The sequence below is a fragment of the Hirundo rustica genome, chromosome 24 (genome assembly GCF_015227805.2).
Source record: "Hirundo rustica isolate bHirRus1 chromosome 24, bHirRus1.pri.v3, whole genome shotgun sequence".
Taxonomy (NCBI): Eukaryota; Metazoa; Chordata; class Aves; order Passeriformes; family Hirundinidae; genus Hirundo; species Hirundo rustica.
This window is the reverse complement of record NC_053473.1, coordinates 3,765,989-3,785,502: the sequence shown is the minus strand read 5'-3', so window position 1 is coordinate 3,785,502 and position 19,514 is coordinate 3,765,989. Positions and strand designations below refer to the sequence as shown.

The window sequence follows — 19,514 nt, the reverse complement described above, 5'->3', positions numbered from 1 at the left end:
GAGATACAAAAAGGCCAGGTTTGACACCACAAAGTTCCCTTCCCTACATTGCTCCAGCACAGATGTGTTAAGCTCTGCCCCAGATTCTCAGCAGACAAAAAAAAAATGAGGCACTAAATATGAAGAATGTACAGAGTAGAGCTGAACAAAAATGCTGTTGCTAAGAGGAATAAGTGGTTTTATTCATCGTGGCAACACACAGAGCTTCAGGGATATGTACAGTGGAGAAGCTGAGAGCTGGGCCCTCAGTTCGAGTCCTCCTCGTGTTTCCTGGCAGAGAACTTTTCCCGCAGTCTTTTCCACGTCCCCATTTTCATGTCTTCCATCTGTTTCAGAATGTCTGCAAAAGGAGAAAGGAGACAGAGATGAGGCCTGAGGAAGATAAGCAGGAAAGCAGGGGAATGAAACCCTCTTAAAACAGCTTCGCCTTCCATCTAATTTCCCTTCCCTGACTCTTCATCTTAATGAATTTTCATTCCAGGCCCGAGGCGAGGTTGGTTTCTCTTCCAATCAATGCAGGGAGTCTCTTATCACTAACAACTGACACTCAGTTTCCACGCACTGCAATCAAAGTTAGGAACTGGAGCAGAACAAAACTGTTCTGGCTCCCAGCTCTGTCCCTCATAAAGGATGTGCTGAGAGCATTTCTGCGTGGGGCACCCAGCTCCTCCCCAGGGTCTGGCACAGAAGGAACACGAAGGGAATTGGAAGATGGTGAAAGAGAAGCTGAGCTCGGGGTGACGTAGCAAATGTGTTCCTTCCACACAGATCCTGCTGTCTGACCCCACAGAGCCTTTGCAAACCCTCTGCTGTTCTTGACAGTGCAAATTCCAACTGATTCTCCAGCCCAGTGTACTGAGTTACACTTCAACTGAATTATTCCTGAATGTACTCCTCATCCAACACCTTCACAGAACTGCAGGCAGCCCCTCGGTGCCCTCCAGCCCCAGGGGCTGAGGAGGGATGCAAGCGAGCACCCCAAAGACCAGAATGTCCCTTTGCCCTGCCCTGCCCCCTCAGACCAAGCCCAGCAGCAGTACCTGTGGCCAGGATCATCCTGCAATCCTCCAGTGTCACCCCGGTGAAGGTGGTGTCTTTCAGCCGCGGGTACTTCCCAGGAGAGCAGGAAAAGGAGGGAGAGAGACAAAGAAGTCACTTGTAGTGCATGGAAAAGGTACAAGTGTCACCAGCTGGCACAGTCTGAGTGCGTTTTCAGCCGGGATTCTGCTCATCCACACCGAGAACCAGGCCTGCCCTGCTCCCCCAGCAGCTGCTCTGGGTGAGCACAGGCACTGCTGCATTCCCAGGAACGCTGCCATTCCCAGGAACGCTGCAGCAGGTGGGGGCTCCTCTCCAAAGAGAGGGGCAGCCACAGCTCTCACCTTGTTTTTGTAGAAGTTGGTGTGGATCCTGACTAAGCTCTCGTACATTTGGTCACAGGCCTTGGGGTCAGAGATCTGCAGGGGACACAAGTGGCACACAAGTCTGGTTTTACATCTCCACAGCAAAACCCCTCCTGGTTCCAAGGGGGCTGTGAAGGAGCAGCTCAGAATTCCCAGTGCACTGCTGGACATTGCCCATCTGCTGCCCTGCTCCAGGTTTTTCCCCTTCATCTCCCACCAGCTTGGCCTGCAGGAATAACAACAGTTGGGATTTGCAGAATGGATCTGAAACTCTGCCTCAGCAAGATCTGACAGTGAATACACGGCCACAGAGAGCATTATTGGCTGGTGCTGTGAGATCTGTGGCCCTTCCTGCTGCGAGGCCACTTCTGTCACCTGCCTCATTGTGGGGAATCACACAGGACGAGGTGCCAAGTCTGGGCCTTAGAAACTCCCTGTAGGGGGCTAAAAATAGCCTGTAATTGATTAGGGAAATCAGCACAAATGACAGGGAACAGCTTGAAGGGTAACTGGATTTCTATTTCAGTTGGAAGATCCAGCTCATCCCCAACCTGTGCCAGGTGTCTGTGCCTGGCACAGCCCCTGCTCAGCTGCTTTTTCAGTCTACAATGTTTTTCCTGGGTTTTTTTTGTGGTACAATGAGCCCAGCTCACCGGAGAACTCAATGCTGCTGCTCCATGAATAGTTAGAACGGGTCAAAAGTAAAAATAACACCAACAGAAAGGTGTCAGGATGAAGCAGGAAGAGCAAGGAAAAGCTCTCCTCGTTCAGCGGGGCTGCAGGGGAGAGGATACAGGGACAGCCCTGCAGGTGATCCCCACCTGTGCCCCACAGCCCCATCCCAAACACCCCCGGCCAAGGCTCCAGCAGATCCATCAAAAGGATGGCACAAACAGCATCCCAGCCCTGGAAACCCACCAAATCTCCTTCTATTAGATGGCTAAAGAGGCCTTGTGGCTCTAGCTCCGCTCTCAGAAGCTCCTCCTGCCAGCACATTCAGCTTCTCTACACACAAATCACCACCACTGCTGCAGGCATCAATTCAGATTTCCAGTTTCAGTGGCAGCTCTGGGATCTTGGAACCAACTGGTGCAACACATTAAGCTGTCCTGAGCATATGGAAAAGCAATAAAACCCTTCCCAAAATGCCTGCTGCAGACTATTCTGGTCACCAGAATAAAAAAGGAGGCCCCTTGAGGTGGAAAACGCATCTCTGGAACAATGTTTTTATGCTAAGAAAGGGCACATTTGCATTCTGCAGCAACACCTCCGCGCCTGGGAAGGTCTGCAGCCAAGTCAGGCATCAGATTCCCTAATTTATTTCAGCAGCAAAGCCTAAACTCCAGCGGAATTACATCTGGAGGCGGAATTCAATTGTACAACCACTGCATTCCATCAGTGTCAGGCAGTGCAGCAGCATCCCATCATCCCACCCCCGAGGTAAGGAGATCACAGGAATTAACCGGATTCCAGCACGGCTGACAGATTCCCAAAGCTCCGTACCCCACTCCCATAACACAGGAACGGGGTTCTCCAAAGTACACAGTGTAAAGAGTGCAAGAACTGGGTATAAACCAGTTGTCCTGAGGGTAAAACAGCTGTCCTGGGTACAGACCAGGTGTCCTGGGTACAAACTGTCCTGGGCACAAACCCCATTGTCCTGGCCATAAAACATTTATCCTGGGTACAAAACCCGGTGTCCTGGGCACAAATCCCATTTTCCTGGGCACAAAACCATTTATCCTGGGTACAAACCATTCATCCTGGTCACAAGCCCGGTGTCCTGGGCACAATCCAGGTGGTGCTGGGTACCAATCCTTTGTCCCAGGTACAGCCCAGGTGTCCCGGGCACAAACCACTGACATGGGCACAACCTGCAGTTTTGCCCCGTGGAGATACAAGCCCGTGGCCGGTATTCCAAAAGCTTCCCGGGATGTGGGATGTGTGTTCCAAAGGCTGCCGAGTGCTCACACTCCTGCCCTACCCGGGAGAAGCCGGGAGCAGCAGGACTCCATCACCCCTGGTGTTCCCGCTCCCTCCCAGCTCAGCATGCCCTAATATTCCATGAAGCCCCAGGGAGCCCCGAGCACAGCCTCCTGCGGGCATACAGCCCAGCGAGCCCCGAGGCGGAGCCGCGTGTGAGCCCCAAACCCCGCGCTCCGCCCGCGACCCCTCAGAGCCCCCCTCAGAGCCACGGCCGGGCCGCTCCCCGCGCCCTCCCGGGCCGGCGCCGCGGGCGCGCCGCCCTCCCAGCCGCCCTCCCGCCCCTCACCGGCGTGTTCTCGCCCTCGCGGAAGGCCTGTGCCACCCGCTGCCGCAGGAACGCGCCCAGGTCCCGCTGCCGCTTGCTGTCCTCCGCCGGCCACTCCTCGCAGAGCCGCAGGAAGCGCCGGTACCGGCTGGCGGCCATGGCGCCGCCTCACGTGCGCCGCGTCACGTGGCGCCGCCGCCGCGTCACGTGCGCGGGCGGCAGGGCGGGAACGCCTGAGGGGGAGATGCCGTGAGGGGCGGCGGGCGCCGAGCTGCCCCCGATCCCCGCGCCGTCCCCAGCCCGGAGCGCCGAGTGCCGCGCCCCCAGGGATGGGCACTCCAGCACCGCCCTGGGCAGCCCCTTCCAAAGCCTGGCCGCCCTTTCCGTGAGGAAGTTCCAATCTGAACCTCCTCTGGCTCAGCTTGAGGTCGTTTTCTCTTGTTCTGTCCCTTGGGAGCAGAGCCCGACCCCCTGCTCGGCTGTCCCCTCCTGTCAGGGAGTTGTACAGAGCCAGAAATTCCCCCCGAGCCTCCTTTTCTCCCAGGCTGAGCCCCTTTCCCAGCTCACTCAGCCACTCCTGGTGCTCCAGACCCTTCCCAGCTCCCTCAGCCGCTCCTCACGGGACTTAGGATGGTTTGAGTTGAAGGAACCTTAAATCCCATCTCATCCCATCCCCTGCCATGGGCAGGGACACCTCTCACTATCCCAGGTTGCTCCAAGCCCCGTCCAACCTGGCTTTGGACACTTCCAGGGATGGGGCAGCCACACTGCGCAGGTGTATGAGGGGTAAAAAGGGAGGGCACATCGAGCTTTTTCTAATTATTCAGCCAGCAGGTTGTTTTCTGTGCAGCAATGAAGAGTGAGGTGCTGCCCAACGAGGCGCTGTGGCTGTGGTGTCACATCCAGACCCTTCTCATCCATCCCTCGTCCCACCCGTGTCCTGCTGTGCGCCCTGAGAACGCTCCGTTTGCTCTGTACAAACTCATCCACAAAGCCACAAAGTCACATCACAGACTTCCAGGACAATCCGTGGCTCGATCCCTGCTGAATTTGGGTGTTTGTGGCTTTTTTTTTTTTTTTTTTTTTTTTACAGTTTGTGGTCAAGCACTGAACAAGGGGCCAAGCCAAATACACAACTGGGCCAGATGTCTTAAGTTTTCCAGCTATAAATTGTAGCAGCTCCCCAGCTTTCTGCTGTAAATCCAAGTGCAGCGTCTCCCTTGGGATCTGGTGTTTAAACCTGTGGTGATAACAACTCTCTTAAAAAATGATGGGCTTAAACAAAGGATAATGTACCCCAAGGATGCTGCGGGAGGGAAAAAGACACGGACAACGGTGGGAGTTACTTCCACAATTTTATTTATATCCCCACTCTCCGATAGTGGAGTTCTGTAGCACTGTTCCTTGTGCAAGGACTTCTTCAGATTTCCCACACCATGCAGGAAGGAATTATATTTGTTCCGTCATAATAATAAAATCTGTCCACAAAAGCTGTAAACATTATTTTTAGAGTCTTTTGTTACTGTCTCCTTCAAACACACGCACATGCGCGCACACACACAAACACACGCAGTTTTTGGATCAAAGAATTTCTGGGTGACCTTTGACATCCAGTCTCTGACTCAATCTCACGCCTTTTTTTTTGCTTTTTTTTTTTCCTTGTTTTTTGGGGTTTTTTTTTTAAGCAAAAATCCCTTGATGTGAATGTTTTTTTGTGACTGATACCTGACAGAGTCGTCGCATTCCCACGCTTCCAGCCCCAATGGAGCCTCTTTCCTAGAAAATCCATGGAAAACTCCCTGTTATAACCCCACAGGGATGTTGAATCTCGGTGAGGTGCAGCTCTTGGTCTGAACAGGTGCACAGAGAATCCCGACCAGGGGCACTGGGAATGTTGGAGGGTGTTTTTCTCTCCCACCTGAGCAGGAAGAGGAAGGGAAGCTCCAAAAATAAAAAGCTCAAACTGTTCATTCCTGCCCCAAACCCCCTCCTCCCGCTCAGCTGCGGGGCGAGCAGCTCCGGCTTTATCATTAAGACTCTTCCCAAGCAATGCTTTCTTTGGCTCACAAATAAATCAAGGACAGCAGTAAAACCAGAAAGGAAAATAAATCTTCTGACGGAGGGCAGAGAGAGCAGATTCTTCCAGCTCTCTGCTTTCCACGCCTCAGTTCAGTGACGGCGCACGGAGAGTTTTCAGCACTTCCCGATTCATCCGTGCTCGTTCCACGCCACATCCAGCGGCCGCAGGGTCCCACACGGCCGAGCCCAGGCGGGATTTTCAGGGCTGTCAGTCACTAGGAAATCCAGGAAATTCACAGGATTTCTCACTTCCCTTCTGACAGGCTCTGAAGGATCTTGATTAGGTTCTCCAGGCCGAAAATGTAGCCGTGGTCCGGCCCGTCGTGCGGGGTGGGGTTGGGGTTGCTCTTGGAGCCTTTGAAGGTGGTGTGGGCAAAGTCTATCATCCTCACGTCCACCCTGGAGGGGTTCGTGCCGTGCGTTTTCGGGAAGGGCGGGTGACGATCCGCACTCTCCTTGTGCTCCTGCCCTTCGTAGATGATGAGGAGGGAGCTGGAGTAGAACCTGTAGGAGCTTTGCTTCCTGATCACGGCCAGCAGGGCCTTGAGGCGCAGGATGATGGGCTCCAGCAGGTCCGTCCGCAGCTGGTTCCCGTTGGACAGGAACTGCCGCAGGGTCTGCTGGAATCCCTCCGGAGACAGCTTCCTCCCGTAGTATTTGTCCTTGCACAGGAAATGGCCGCTGTCTGCCTGGTAAACCTGGAAGGGAAGAGAGGAATAATCCATTAAATCATAGAATTGCGAGGGATTCGTGAATGATGCCTTAAGGGTTTTAGCCTTTATTATTTTTCAAATCCTGCGCTGCATTAACGCATTATCTCTAAACTTCATATAAAATGTTGGCTGCTTTGGTAGTTAACACTTGACACTGGACACTGACACGCTTTAATCAGGAAAAACAATTGCTCTGGGCCTGGAACCCAAGAACACCCTACAGGCTCAGGCCCTTGAAAAGTATAAACAAAAGTAAATTGGGGAGGGGCAAACTGGGGGCAAATTACTTCATTACCTGAAGCTGTAATTGGAGAATTAACCCCTGATATGCAATTAGACCAAACTTATTTTTGTCTGAAGAACTTGTGACTGTTGCCCAACTTGGGTGTAGCCTCTGGGAGGCTTTTGACTGCCCAAGGTGTATCTGTTGAAGTCCTTTAATAAATACCCAGTTTATTTTCTGTCTAATCTCTGTTCCAGGTAGTCACTCCAAGACATCACTATGACCACTGAAGTTCAACTCTGCCCACAGGAAGATGCCAGAGATCAGAAAAGGACATGAGTTTTGACTTTATATATTTTGCTTTATATTCTATTCTCATTACTCTCAAATTATCCTTCAGGCAGGGTTTTGAAACCTGTTTGAGAGTAGTGAGCGAGGGAAACGCGTGGTTTGGGATTCCAGGAGGAAGGATGGGGATTTCCAGCAGGAGAAATTCAGTCCAAAATGAACCCCTGGCTCTCACAGCTCCAAGATGGGGCAGCTCAGTGAAAGCACAGGTGGGGCAATGTGGTGCCTTGGGGTGTTTTTCATGCAGCAGCCGAGAGCAGGAATCTGTGTGTAAAAGCAGCTTCTCAGATGTGGTGAAGGGTTCCAGCTGCTCACACTGGTGGCAGTGGCACAGAGGAAGCGTCACTCTAAATGTGCCATATTTGGCACCCACTCTGACAGCACGCAGAGCCGAGTGGCCACCTTTTACAGCCCGTGTCTTCTGGGGGGAAAAGAGAATAAAACCGCTCCAATTCACACCAGCCAAGAGCCCCTGGAGATTCCAGCTAGGGGGGAAACACCGAGGGGATGGAGGCTTTACCTGCATCCCACAGACGCGCACGCCCAGCGATGCCGAGGTGCTCTGCTCACACTTCTTGATGTGCCGGGCTTTCTTCTCCTCCGAGGCGTCATCCCCGTGCTGCCGAGTGCCCATCTTCAGGTCCAGGATGCAGGGATAGCTGTACTTGGACACCACGTTTTCCAGCAGGAGGAACTCTGAGCGTGACTTAAGGGAAACCCAACACTTTTAAATTCTAATTGAAAGAGGCCTTAAATCAAAGCAACCGCTGACACCCTCCATAACAGCTCACAACTGTAATGAGACTTTCTGAGCCAATTTCTCCGACGTGTCATTGCTATGGGCCTCTCGCTGCCAATTCCAGTTAATTTACTGTACTACAGCCCTACCAATTAAAGCCCCAACAGCTCCATTCTCCAGTGACACCGTAGCCCTGGGCTGTCACTCCGACACCTTCCCTCGGTGCCGAGCTCGCTCCGGTGGGTGGGGGAAGTTGTTAAACTCTATTACTCACATGACTGGTGGGTAATGAAGTGTAATAGGAAAATAAAAGGCGAGGCAGCTGCTAATTCCTGAAGAGTTGTGTTTTTAAATGTGTGCCAAGGGGATCTTTGATTTCCGCTGAGAATTCTTTATGGGAAATGGCATTATTTTTCCCTTTTTTTTTTTTTTTTTTAACAGTGACAGAAGGTAACAGAGAATATTCCTGTGCAGAGGAGGGGATGCGTCCCCCTGCAATAAACCCTACACTGATTTCCAGCCGTTATCTGTAGCCAGGACCGTGCTGGAGTGGAGAGAGGAGAAAGGATACGATGAAGTTTGTTCTCGTTGTGCTTGGAGGATATGCGGTTCAGGTGCTGCCGGTGACAGTGCAGTCCCCAGGGGTTGTAGCTCCTCTTTTCTGGCTGCTTTCCGTTTGCATCTTCCAAAAGGGAATCTGTGTGGTACTGAAGGTCTGTCCTCAAAAGCATCTTCCCAGGGCAGCTAGACAAAGCACACAAAAGGGACATGTCAGGTTTATAAGCTCCAGAGGAGAATATTCCCTTCATTCTTCTTCTTTTTTTTTTTTTTTTTTTTTTTTCCTGTAGAGCCTCAAACTTGATAAGGTGGATTTTCAGGGACTCTCAAAGGAACCATATTGATCATGTCCAACCTGCAGAGATCCTTTGTTACTCCATTGCAGTAGTTTTCAGAAAGCCAGCTATTGCTGCCTGCCAATATTTTTTTTTTTCATTATAATTTAAAGTGTGCTGGCTCCCTTGAAAAGCCATTCACAGCCCCAGCTGCCAGGAATCTCTATTTATCCACCTAATGGGCACAGCACAGGCAAAAAGTCCAACAATGGGAATGCTTCCCAATTTGGAGGGGCAGCTCCAAGGAGGGGAGGAAGGGAAGGAAAGAGATCTGTTCTCCTTGGGGGGTCATTCCTTGGTCTCATTCATCCCAACTCCACCACTGCCATCACTCCAAAGGCAGCAGTTCCACAGCAGGGACATTCCAGCTTCAGTCCCACGTGGGCCAGGGCTGCTCTGAACCAGTTCAGGATGAAGAATTTCCTGCAGAAAACCTCTGGGAACCAGAAAACCTCTGGGAGCACCGGGTGTCTTCCTGGGAGAGCTCTTCCCTGGGATGGGATGGGATGGGATGGGATGGGATGGGATGGGATGGGATGGGATGGGATGGGATGGGATGGGATGGGATGGGATGGAAGCCCCTCTGTTGTCACCAAAGGGACATTCCATGCTTGGTGGCTGTTCTCCCGTGGCCTCTCCTCTCTTGGAGCACGCTGTGCTCCAAGGAATGGGGTTTAGAGCAGAATTAGAAGCACATTTTTAAGAACAACATCCCAGATCCATCCCACTCCATCCCCACGCCAGGGAAGAGCAGAACCACACACACAGGGCTTGGCTTTGCTGTTCTTCACCTTGGCTGGGCCCTGCTTTTGCCCTAAACCCACAGCTGGGCCACCAAACCCACCCCAAACCCATCCCAAACCCATCCCAAACCATCCCAAACCATCCCAAACCATCCCAACCCCACCCAAGCAGCAGATGCCAGCCAGGCTGACTGCAGGGAGTGACAGCCCCTCACCTGTCTTTGAAGGTCTTGGTGACCTGGGTGTGGCTCCACTTGCATTTGTGCCACAAGCTGGCCGCGGGGTCACCGCCGGCGCCGTCCGGCTGGCCCAGGCTGGGGCTCGCAATCAGGGTCAGGTTGCCCAGGCTGTCCTTCTTGAGGTGCACGGACACGGTACCTGGACAGAGGGGAAAACAAACCGGACAGAGATGAGCCCGTGGGGCATCACAGAGGCCTGGCCACCTCATCACCACCTCGTGGTTTGGTGGCCTTCTACTGATGCCACTCTGATTTCAAGCCTAATAAAACATCACTGGGTTGAGACCCTGGAAAATAGTCAGGAATTTCAAGTGTTTCCCCTCCCAAGGCTCACTTTGAAACCTGACTCCTCTGAACCCCACGTTCCTTTGTCCCCCACCCCTCCGAGCTCTGCTGTGACCCAGAAAAGCCCCCCGCTCCAGATCAGCTTCCACATTCTTTACCACAAGGGATTCAAGTGCTTTTTAAAGACAGCACAAGGCTGGAAACACTTTTCATTGGCAGGAAGCAAAGGGAGGGTTGGGGACGGGGCATTTTCCAAGGACACCCAGCGTGCCAACTTCTTCTTTTAATTGGAGAGCTCCAGGAGCAGGGCAGGGACGTGGCCATGGGCTGGCAGCGCTGCCCACACATTGTCACGGTCGTGTCCTTCCCCCAGCGCCAAGGACCAGCACCCAGACAGCCCACGGGGGGCCGGAGTGTCACACGTCCGGTGCGTGCGCCCGACAAGGACCGGGACCGTGACCGGAGGTTATTTTTTTCCCCACCCCGAGTGCTTAAAACGCCATTCTGCATTTGAACATCGCAATTTTCCCTGACTCTGACAGGAATCACAGGGCTCAAATGCCAGCCAGTCCACCACGGATTTAGCCCAGCGCGAGCCCATCGGCGGCACGGGGCCGGCTGTCTGCGCGTCTCAGGTGACAGCGCAGGAATGGCCACGGATCACACTGCCGCCGGCTCTGACCTTTCTGGGAAAGGCTGATAACGCCATCCCGCTCCCCAAGCTCCGGGGGCCTTCTCAGAGCACAGCCTGCAGCTGCGCCGGGGGAAGTTTAGGTTAAACATCGGGAAAAAAACCCAAAATCTTCACTGAAACAGTGATTGGGTGCTGGAATCGTGTGCCCGGGGAGGTGGTGGAGTCACCGTGTTTGAGAAAAGCCTGGACGAGGCACTCGGCGCCAAGGTTTAGTTGGTGAGGAGGTGTTAGGTCAGAGGTTGGATTTGGTGATCTCAAAAGTGTTTTCCAACCTGGTTCATTCTGTGATTTGGAGCTCGGGGGGCTGCCAGCTCCCAGAAAGGACAGGAACCAGGGACAGGGCAGTGGCACCAGCAAAAGCAGCACTGGGAAGAGCAGACGGGGAGCTGGGATGGATCCAGCTGTGCCCAGGAGGTCTGTAGGACATTTGGGGAGCTGGGATGGATCCAGCTGTGCCCAGGAGGTCTGTAGGACATTTGGGGAGCTGGGATGGATCCAGCTGTGCCCAGGGTCTATAGGACATTTGGGGAGCTGGGATGGATCCAGCTGTGCCCAGGAGGTCTGTAGGACATTTGGGGAGCTGGGATGGATCCAGCTGTGCCCAGGGTGTCCTCACCAGCTCTGCTGGGCGTGTGGGGAGATGATCTCAGCAGCTTGACAAACAGTTTTGCTCTCCCAAGCAAAGGTGCCAAGGCAAATAAACGTGCAAAGCCCCTTCTCCATTTCAAGTGCGATTCCAGTGAGCAAACACCGACCAGAGGCTTTGCCTCCTGTGCCTGCCAGGCTCTGCTGCCTCGAGGGGGTTTCCCCACCTGAATTATCCCTGCAGCCACCCCTGTTGGACTGGGTGCCCGTCTCTCTCCGGGTCCTGCACCCCAAAACCTTGCGTTTGGATGCTTTTCCTTCACCACATTTTCTGGTCCCCTCTGCTGTTCAATCAGCATTATTGTGAGCAGTTAAACCGGCTGACTTTGCACAGAAATGGGGGGGAAATCTACCCAGATTCTCTGCCGAGAGAGCTGAGGGGCTGCAAACCTTCATTAGGGGGAGAAGGAATATTTTTAGCCCTCCCAGCCCTCTGTGGTGAGCTCAGGGAGCTCCATCTTCCTCTGGTTCCAGCATTACCTTTTCCCTGAGTCCCATTCTTAAAAAATCCATATTTCTGAGAGCAAACAAATCTCCTCTCAGCCTGCATGAGTGTTTCACATTTTCAAGGGATGTAGGCATGGGGAAAAAAAAAAAAAGAAAAAAAAAAAGAAAAAGGCCAGCATGTCTTTTGCCTAAATCAAAGCCTTTTTCATTTTAAAAAGTCACTGGGAGGCAACTGGAGCCCTCGACTGCAAACACCATAACCTTAAAAACTGTCCCAGTTCCTGCCTGCAGTCAGCAGGGCTGTGCTCATTTGCATAGTGCTGACGGGCTGGCCCCAAAAAAAACTTAGATATAGCGTGAAAGTAAGAGTTGTTAAATATCAGCCATTAATATGAAAATTAATGGGGAGATTTTCAAAGGCGAGAACCGAGCGTTAAATTGGAAGGGAATGTGATCCTCTCCCTCCTCCCAGCTGGAAATTCAGTCTTCACAAAACCTCCAGCTCAGCCTGAAGAGTGTTTTTTGTTTCCTGGAGGGGGGATTCCACGGGGGTTTGCAGGTGTCCTGCCGTGACCTGTGTGTGACAGACAACCCCCAGAGCTCCTCCTGTGCTGCGGGGGGCAAACATCTCCCCAAAGCCTTTGGGTGCCCGCCTGTGCTGGCCTTTGGTGTCACTGACACCCCAGACCCCCTCCTGCCGCCACCAGCGAGGAGCCAGAGGGTATTTCTGGGTGCTGTCACCACGCTGGTGGCATCCCAGAGGCTCTCAGGTGGTTTCACTCTGTAACTCTGCCCTCGTGGGTTTATTTCTGTGTTTACAAGAGCATTCATCTACTGCCGAGGGCGCTGGGAACCCGAGCAGAGCTGGGCTGGAAAACAAGCCCAGCATCCCCCTGCGAGCTCAACTGGGACAAGGCAGGGCCTTCAAAGGGGACAAAAGTCGGTCCCAAGGTCACCAAACTGCCTGATATGCGTGAGGTGAGCAGGAAAAGCCACGGGCTGGGGGTGAGGCTCGCATGATATTTGATCCCCATTGTAGAGAATGTCAGCGTTACACAGAATGTCACCGCTGCGCAGAATGTCACCATTGCACAGAATGTCACCATTACATAATGGTCTCAGGGCTGTTCCCACAGCCCAGAAATAGAGATGAGGCACACGGATACGTGTGAATGGGGGATGGAGCCCCCAGGATCATCCCCCTGGACGCTCATCCCCCTCATCCTGCTCACAGGAAAGCGATTCACCTCTTTAATTGCCTGGCAGCAGGGCTGGCATAGCCAGGAGAGGAATAAACCTGTGAACCCGATGCCAGACCGGAGGATTGCTTTTTAATTACCCCTCATCTTAAAACTCTCTGGGATTGGAAACAGGAGAGGGAAGGACAAAAAGGTTTGAATAACCAGAGCAGCCCTGGACTGGTTAAACTGGGACTGTTTAACAGCTTTATCAGCGAGGGCCCGGTGCTGCAGCACCAAACGCCAGCTCCTGCCAGAGGAAACCGCTCAGAGGAAACTTTTCTCCCTTAAGCATCTTTTTAATATTGTCCCATAAATCTGCAGAGGCCCCTGACTTTCTGGGAAAGGGAGAGATTGGGGCTGGAAGCGCATTGGAGCCGTGGCTGACTGAGCTCTTTGCTGTAACGCCGAAGGACCAAGAGATATTTTAAGTTTTTACGTGACAACCGAGCTTCTCGCCTCCCCCAAAAGCCAGGGTCAGGAGCTTTATGAGCAGCACAAGCCTGGCAGTAAAAGCAGAAAATACTGAAGGAATAAGAAAGAGAAGGGAGGGAGGATGTCTTAAAAAAATACCACTGCTGCTGCTCTCCCGGTGCTGCTTTCCAGGGGCTGGGCTGAGAAATTCAGCTGGGAACGGGGGTCAGGGATGGGGCAGCAAGCAGAGGGACGGGCAGGAGAGCCCTCTGTGCCTGGAATGGCTCACCGGCGCCAGCTGGGGACGCTTTTTGGGAAGGTGACAACTCACCTTTGTACTGAGGCGTGAACTGCCTCATGGCCAGGGGCAGGGACTCGTAGAAGCTCAGCTCCTGCGACACCAGGGGCTTGCAGACGGTGTGCTCGTCGTAGGTCAGCATGCTGGTGTGGCCGCCCACCTGGTGCACGAAGGGCTGCAGGAGCACGGCCGCCCTGCCCTCGGCAGGGCTCTGACCCACCATGGCGCCAGGCACGGCCCGGGGGGCTGGAACCCCTTCGGCGGCAGCGCACGGAGCTGGGAAACACGGCCTGGGGTGGGCAGTGCCCGGCCTGAGCGCACCCGCTCTGCTGTGCCCCCCGCGCTGGGGTGTCCTCCACGCCGCCTTTTCACCGATGAAGCCTGCAAAACAGAGGGAATTAAGGAATTAGAGGAGAAGGGTCACCCAGCAGCCAGGTGGGATGGGATCTGTCAGTGCCCAGGCGGGGAGCCCCAGCCTGACAGCCAGAGTCCAGGAAAGCCCAGTTTCAGTGTGCTGGGGACAAGAGACAGCGATCGGAAGAGCTGTGAATTAAAGCGGTGACATCAAGGCAGCAGGATCAGGGAATCCTTGGACAGATTATTAACACACTGCGTTGATGATGTGAATTAGCCCCAGTTTGTCCCACAGGCTGTGTTAGGATGGTCCCAGGCCTTCCCTCGGACATTCCCTGCACAGCAGCATTGTTATCAAGCCTCTGCAAGCCCCCAGGCATTCCCTTGCCCCACAGCACCTGGGGTGGGGTGAGCAACAATTTCTGCACCTTCCAAAGAAACCTCACTTTGGGATTTTCCCTGTCATTTAACACCGGAGCAGCAGCAGGAACATTTCCCTCCCACACTGACAGACACACACGGGGGGCTGTGGATGTGTCACTGGGGTCACACCCAGCTTCCCACCCTGCACCCAGCAGTGGATCCATGCCTCATTCCAGAAATTCCTCCTCGATCCTGACAGCAGCAAGTCTCGTCTCTAGAGCAGCAATGTGGAAAAATCACGGAGCTCATCCGTGCTGCAGCACGCACCAACACCCGCTCCTTCCCCCATCCCTCACGGGAAACCCACGGGTGGCTCTTGGACATCAGGAATCGAATCCCACAGGCACCAAGGATGACAAAAAGGAGCTGACGTTGGTGCTGGAACAGCCTGGCCTCACACCACAGATGGACATTCCCCATCCCAGACTCACAGGGATGAGAAAAAATTACTAAAATCATCATCTGAGGATGGGTCCGTGGCTGAACAGACCCGTTCTCCTGATTGCTCCAGGTTCAGCACAACCCTCGATGATCCTTCTGGGTCCAACTCAGGATATTCTGTGATGCTCAGATCTCCCCTGCCCCTCCTGCTGGGATGAACCCCCAAGGGAAAAGCGCCTGGCGCGGGTGCCTGTTTTGTTTCCCACCTGGAGCAGTGGGATGGAGTGGGCTGAAGGCAGGAAAAAGCCACTCCCACCTCCGAACGCACCGGCAGCTCCTTTTTCTCCCCCAGGGTGGGGTTTTTCCCTTCCCGTTATTCCTCTTTGGAGAGGAATTCCTGCTCTACAATTACCTTCCCCGCAGGAACAAAGCCAGGCCCCCGAGCCCTGCGCGTTTTCCAGCCGGGAACAAAGCTGCTCCTTGGAGCTTTCCTGGGCGTTAATAAAAGCATTCGGCATTTTGTTAAGTCCTGGCAATTTTTAAAGAGGATTTTCTGCCTCGGGAGCCGCAGGTTGTTGTGGTTTGTTTTGTGTGGCTTCCCCCCCCGCCCTTTCCTCCCATCCTTAAAAAGAAGGAGAAAAGCCAAAAGCAAGCGGATTTGTCATAACACCTCTTTGGAGCAGGGAACAACACGACTTAAATCCTTTCTTGCTTCTGAGACCGTCCAAGGCTGAGACTCAGCCGACACAACCCCCCGACAGCTCTGGCAACCTTAGCATTGCGGAAAGGATTGGGGAAAAACATCCACAATTTGATAAAGCTCCCGAATATTTTCTCCCAAGCAAAACTCGGAGCAGGATTTGCAGCAGGGGAAGGAGGTTCTTTTCTAGGAGTTTCTGCTGGGAAGCAGCTCATCCATTCGGAGCAGATAAATGTTCCCGCAAACACTGAGCTCCCCTGAAACAAGACACTGGAAATAAATCACTTCCACTGGCTCAAGGTATCGCAAATGCCAGGAGATATTTACATCACTAAAAATACACGGAATTACAGATAAATCCAGACCCTCCAAGCAAAACCAGAATCCGTCAGTGTTTTTCCCCCAGCTAAAGGAAAAGCAGCTCAGGTGCTGCAGGTGGAGGCGAGCCAGGAAATGTCGGGGAAGGAGAATATGGAGAATATTCCTCTGCATACAAGAGAAATATTCCATTCTCCAGGGAAGGGATGGGGCTTTGGAGAAACCGTGGAAGGTGTTGGGGACAGCGCTGCTGCCCTGGCACTGTCACCTCCCACCCTGCTCCCAGGCAGCGACAAATGTCAAAGGAGTCTCAGCTCAACAGGTTATTTATCCCCAACTCCAAACCGAGCCAAAAGGAACCGGGCAGATTGAATTCTCTCATCATTGAGTGGCACCCACTCAATCCCATCCCATCCATCCCATCCCATCCCATCCCATCCCATCCCATCCCATCCCATCCCATCCCATCCCATCCCATCCCATCCATCCCATCCCATCCCATCCCATCCCATCCCATCCCATCCCATCCCATCCCATCCCATCCCATCCCATCCCATCCCATCCCAAACAGGACTCGTGTGGCCCGGAGGGAAATGCACAGCCAGGCTGAGCTGGGTCCTTGCAGCAGAAACACCCGGGAACATTAAAATGCAAAATCCCTCTAAAAACAAGAGCTCTGTGCACGGGCCTGTGCTCTCAGTGTCACCCCTCCTGGCCACCTCCCTGCTCCCGGAGCATCCCAGAGCTCCACAGCGGGGTTCCAAGCACTGCAGCAGCTGCGGATTCTTCGCTTCATTAAAAGGCAAGAAAAGAGCGTGGCTGAGATTTGAGTGTGCAGGTCTGGGTGTACAAATCTGAGTGTGCAGATCTGAGTGTGCAGATCTGGGTGTGCAGATCTGAGTGTGCAGATCTGAGGGTGCAGATCTGGGTGTGCAGATCTGAGTGTGCAGATCTGGGTGTGCAAATCTGAGTGTGCAGATCTGAGTGTGCAGATCTGAGTGTGCAGATCAGAGTGTGCAGATCTGGGTGTGCAGATCTGAGTGCAGATCTGAGTGTGCAGATCTGTGTGTGCAGATCTGTGTGTGCAGATCAGGGTGTGCAGATCTGAGTGTGCAGATCTGAGGGTGCAGATCTGGGTGTGCAGATCTGAGTGTGCAGATCTGGGTGTGCAAATCTGAGTGTGCAGATCTGAGTGTGCAGATCAGAGTGTGCAGATCTGAGTGTGCAGATCTGAGTGTGCAGATCTGAGTGTGCAGATCAGAGTGTGCAGATCTGGGTGTGCAGATCTGAGTGCAGATCTGAGTGTGCAGATCTGTGTGTGCAGATCTGTGTGTGCAGATCAGGGTGTGCAGATCTGAGTGTGCAGGTCTGAGTGTGCAGGTCTGAGTGTGCAGATCTGGGTGTGCAGATCTGAGTGTGCAGATCTGGGTGTGCAAATCTGGGTGTGCAGATCTGAGTGTGCAGATCTGGGTGTGCAGATCTGAGTGTGCAGATCTGGGTGTGCAAATCTGGGTGTGCAGATCTGGGTGTGCAGATCTGGGTGTACAAATCTGAGTGTGCAGATCTGAGTGTGCAGGTCTGAGTGTGCAGATCTGGGTGTGCAGATCTGGGTGTGCAGATCTGTGTGCAGATCTGAGTGTGCAGATCTGAGTGTGCAGATCTGGGTGTGCAGATCAGGGTGTGCAGATCAGGGTGTGCAGATCTGGGTGTGCAGGTCTGAGTGTACAAATCTGAGTGTGCAGATCTGGGTGTGCAGATCTGTGTGCACGGCTCCCGGTGCTGGAGCTCACCTGGACCCCCAGTCAGCCCTGCCTGGAACCCCAGAGCTGGGACCTGGTGCCACCATGGACTCAGTCCCACCACGGACATGGTGCCACCCCAGGCATGGTACCACCACAGAACCCACTGCCACCATGACACGGTGTCACCATGAACCCCGTGCCATGAAAGACCCAGTGCCACCACAGACCCTGTGCCACGACAGACCCAGTGCCACCACGAACATGGTACCACCATGGACACGGTGCCACCACAGAACCCAGTGCCACCATGGACACAGTGCCACCACAGAACCCAGCGCCACCATGGACACAGTGCCACCATGGACACAGTGCCACCACGGACACGGTGCCACCACGGACACGGTGCCACCACGGACACAGTGCCACCACGGACACAGTGCCACCACAGAACCCAGCACCACCATGGACACAGTGCCACCATGGACACAGTGCCACCATGGACACGGTGCCACCACGGACACAGTGCCACCATGGACACGGTGCCACCATGGATCCAGTGCCACCATGGATCCAGTGCCACCACTGACCCAATGCCACCACAGAACCCAGCACCACCACGGACACAGTGCCACCATGGACATGGTGCCGTCACGGACATGGTGCCACCACGGACACAGTGCCACCATGGACCCAGTGCCACCACAGACCCAGTGCCACCACAGAACCCAGCACCACCAAGGACACAGTGCCACCACGGACACAGTGCCACCAGAGAACCCAGCACCACCATGGACACAGTGCCACCAAGGACTTGGTGCCACCACAGAACCCAGCGCCACCATGGACACAGTGCCACCATGGACTCGGTGCCACCACAGGACCCAGTGCCACCACACTGCAGAAAAGGGCACAGGTTCCCTCACCCCCCTGCCCACCCTCTGCCCCCCACAGCACCCCCCTCCCCTCCACGTCCCAGCCCAACGCTTTCCGGCCGTTCCACGAGCACGATGGAGATCCGAGAGCCGCCAGCTCCAGGGTCGCTCCAGAACTTCCCAGCAGCCCCAAGCGCTGTCCCTGCTGCTCCCACCCAGCTCCAGAGCCGTGTCCATCCCTCCCCATCCATCCCGGCCTGGAATCCAGCCCAGCCCTCACCTGTGGGTGCGGGTGCGCGCCGGCGGCTGCGGCTGAGCCTCGGGGCGCTGCCTGTGCCGCGCTTCTCGCTGCTTCTCGCTGCGGCTGCGGAGGGAGGAATGAGGGAACGCTTGGGCATGGCCCGACTGCGTCGGCGTTGGCAGGAGCCCGGAATGTCCAGCTGACATTCCAGCGGGGCTGTGCCAGGGAGAACCACCCTGGGTGGGACAGGCGAAGGGCCGCGTGCGAGGGCTCGGAACAGGACGAGAGGAGCCGGCCGTGCGCTCCGGCTCTCTTGGGAAATCGGCTCTCCAGGAAAACAACCGCGGATTTGTCCATCTGCTTTTCACGGAACTCCCCCTCAGCTCGGCCCCCGCCGGGTTTGTCACCTCCCTGCAGAGTGGGCTGACACCGGGAGAGGGACGGAGCTTCCCGGAGCTCCCAAACCACCGGGAAATGCGGGAGAGGGACACAGGGTGGGGACGGGGGCTGAGGGACGCCAAATTCCACTTTGTGGCAAAGAAAAACCGTGGGCAAAGCGGGGAAAGGCCGGGGTTTGCCCAAAGCTGGGCAGGAGATGGGTGGATCCAGAGCTCCGGCCCTGGCAACGGGAAAAGAGACGTCAGAGCTCGTGTAGGGAATGGAAAAGTCCCAGGGAGCTTCCTGCCAGGGCCACAGTGTCCCCTGCAGCCACTCAAGGACAGCGTGTGACCCCCAGGCCTGACTGTCCTGTCCAGCGTGTGCCAAGGGCTCCTGACAGCCCCTGCACCCCCAAAAAATGGGATCCATGTGTTTTTCAGGGAATCACAAGGA

At 54.5% G+C, this 19,514-nt stretch overlaps 2 protein-coding genes across 2 annotated transcripts; both read right to left on the bottom strand.

Moving 5' to 3' along the window:
- Positions 1 to 152: 152 nt before the first annotated feature.
- Positions 153 to 3,821, bottom strand: LOC120762790 (ubiquinol-cytochrome-c reductase complex assembly factor 2). Its single transcript, XM_040085559.1, has 4 exons — positions 3,676 to 3,821; positions 1,383 to 1,457; positions 1,041 to 1,110; positions 153 to 340 (listed from the first exon to the last, which is right to left on the bottom strand). The coding sequence occupies exons 1-4, from the start codon at positions 3,811 to 3,813 to the stop codon at positions 246 to 248; spliced, it is 378 nt and encodes a 125-aa protein (XP_039941493.1). The 5' UTR covers positions 3,814 to 3,821; the 3' UTR covers positions 153 to 245.
- Positions 3,822 to 5,006: 1,185 nt separating this feature from the next.
- On the bottom strand, positions 5,007 to 19,134 carry IP6K3 (inositol hexakisphosphate kinase 3). The gene is made up of 6 exons (XM_040085761.2): positions 18,723 to 19,134; positions 13,686 to 14,033; positions 9,608 to 9,770; positions 8,328 to 8,500; positions 7,538 to 7,713; positions 5,007 to 6,431 (listed from the first exon to the last, which is right to left on the bottom strand). Exons 1-6 carry the CDS (start codon positions 18,838 to 18,840, stop codon positions 5,979 to 5,981), a joined length of 1,431 nt encoding a protein of 476 aa, XP_039941695.1. The 5' UTR covers positions 18,841 to 19,134; the 3' UTR covers positions 5,007 to 5,978.
- Positions 19,135 to 19,514: the final 380 nt, after the last annotated feature.